We start from the raw sequence: 2,367 nt of genomic DNA on the forward strand, positions 1-2,367 counted from the left end.
CCGCATTAAACGCCTGAAAGTAGGCAAACATCCATTTACCTACCACCGGGGGTAAACAAGCGTGCCGCTGCATCGCGCGAGCAATCTTTTCATTTGCAGCGCAAAATCGTGTTCTGAAATTGTGTGCCGCTACATCGCGCGAGCAAACAATCAAAAAACATGCGCTAAAAGTTTTTGTGTAAATTATTATGAACTGTGAACGATATGTAGGTATTCTCTGGAAACCAAATTAAACTGAATTTATGTTTGCCGATTTTTTGACGTTGAATAACGTCATTCGGCAACATATAGGGGTGTAACTTCAGAAAAACCAAAAATCGGCCGCGTCACGAAAAGTGGTCAGCTTTTGAACGCTAATAACTCAGTCATTTATGAACGAATTTTAAAAATTTTAGCACCGATCAGACGCAAATATTTCCAGCAATTATGTCAATTAATAACAACTGTTGATTTTCAACAGCGAACTATTGAAAATTTAGGAAAAGTGAACCCATGTTTTATCCAGCCAATCACGTTCGAGCGCCAGTTTGTGGTTTCCCTCCGAGCACCGAGCAGTATAAAAGCTATTTCTTCTTCCCCTCTTCCTTCATTCGTTCCCGACCCCTCGAAGGGAACGCATCGAAGGAGAGCTAGTCAGTTTGCTCCGTTTGCGTTTTCCTTCAGTATTCGTTAGCCAGCCGTGTGCGATGGTTGTCGGCGGTTCGCGCCGTCGTGCGTGGCGCCGTCGGAGCCGCTAAAGGCTGGCTCGCTCGGGCCTTTTCATCGCAACGCCACCAACACCACCGTTGCAAGTTCCCGGCTCCTACAAACGGACCTTTTCAGGGCCACCGAAATCGTTCCACGGAAGAGTTAACACGAATATTTTAGATTTATATTGTCGGACAGAATTAGCCTCATGTAAACGGCGGTAAATGTAGACGACGGAACAGTCAGCTTTATTACGTCAATGTCAATGTCGGCGTGGAAGTGTGTTTAGATTATGCTAATTTATTACCAATCGAATCCGACCACATCGCGGCCTATCTTGATGCATGCCTGAATCGCTCGAGAAATTCGTTTTCTTTTGATCGCAGTACGCAGTTGCGAGAAATGACAGTTCAAGTGGCACTGTTAGGAAGTTTCTGGCAGGAATCGGTCAAGAAATTTCTTAAGCGATGGGAGGTATGCACTTCAAACGGCTCGGAATCGCTCAAGTAATTTTCGTGCAGTGCAGAAATTTAACACAGCAAGCCCCATTTGATTTGACGTTTCGTTTCAGCTCCGTACCAGGATCCGGAATAAAGCGACGCTTTATTATTTCTTGCCTGAATTTTCCATGCATCGAGATAGGCCAAGAAATTTCTCTCGATCGCCGTACTACCACCCATAATCACGAAACTGGGCTTTAGCAGCCAAACGATACTCAGCAAAACTATCCGACAGAATGTTGTCACGAACTCCTCTATCGAACAATGTGTGGGCTAACTACCCAACCCACAAGAACGAACGAACAAAACATGTCTCGAAACAACTCTCCAGCGGGGCGAATGGGATGTGGTCGTCCTGAAAAGGACGGTTTTGTTTTGGTCGACACGCGAGGACGCGAGCGGAATGCTGCCAGCCTATGCCGTCGTCTTCTTCTCGGTCTTCTTGGGCAGCAGAACGGCCTGAATGTTCGGCAGGACACCGCCCTGGGCGATGGTCACGCCGGACAGCAGTTTGTTCAGCTCTTCGTCGTTGCGGATGGCCAACTGCAGATGACGAGGGATGATTCTGGTTTTCTTGTTGTCACGGGCAGCGTTTCCCGCCAACTCGAGCACCTCCGCAGCCAGGTACTCCATGACGGCTGCCATGTAGACTGGGGCCCCGGCACCGACCCGCTCGGAATAGTTGCCCTTCCGGAGCAGACGGTGGATGCGACCGACCGGGAACTGCAATCCGGCACGACTGGAGCGGGACTTTGCCTTCACTTTCGCTTTGCCTCCTTTGCCGCGGCCAGACATTGTGTGCGTGCGTGTATCGTCCGTCGGGTACTAGTTCTGCCTCTATACTGATGACAGGGCCACGGTGGCAAGCGCTTTTGTACTGGCGTAGCGCTGCGCTGCACCAATACTGGGACGGCACGAACGAGACGGACTGGTACGACGTGCGAGCCAAAGGGGCGGAGCTTCGCTTGCTACTCGATCGGCACAAAAGCGGAGCCCCTGCCGGCTCCGCCTGAAATTCGCCTGATCGAGAGCCGTTTTCGTACAATGGAATGGTGTCAGCAGCATGTACCGCAGGCAATACGGCTATTCCATCGAAACGCCGACGTGGAGCGATACAATACCGTAGCATTGATGGATCGCGACGCAGCTGAAAGTACGGCGGATGATGTGTACTCCGGGT

The 2,367-nt window shown here is 50.1% G+C and overlaps 1 protein-coding gene across 1 annotated transcript; it reads right to left on the reverse strand.

Moving 5' to 3' along the window:
- Positions 1-1,525: 1,525 nt before the first annotated feature.
- Positions 1,526-2,014, reverse strand: LOC115262868 (histone H2A-like). The gene has a single exon (XM_029865741.2). It carries the CDS (start codon positions 1,980-1,982, stop codon positions 1,602-1,604), a length of 381 nt encoding a protein of 126 aa, XP_029721601.1. The 5' UTR covers positions 1,983-2,014; the 3' UTR covers positions 1,526-1,601.
- Positions 2,015-2,367: the final 353 nt, after the last annotated feature.

This window comes from Aedes albopictus, chromosome 3, assembly GCF_035046485.1.
Source record: "Aedes albopictus strain Foshan chromosome 3, AalbF5, whole genome shotgun sequence".
Taxonomy (NCBI): domain Eukaryota; kingdom Metazoa; phylum Arthropoda; class Insecta; order Diptera; family Culicidae; genus Aedes; species Aedes albopictus.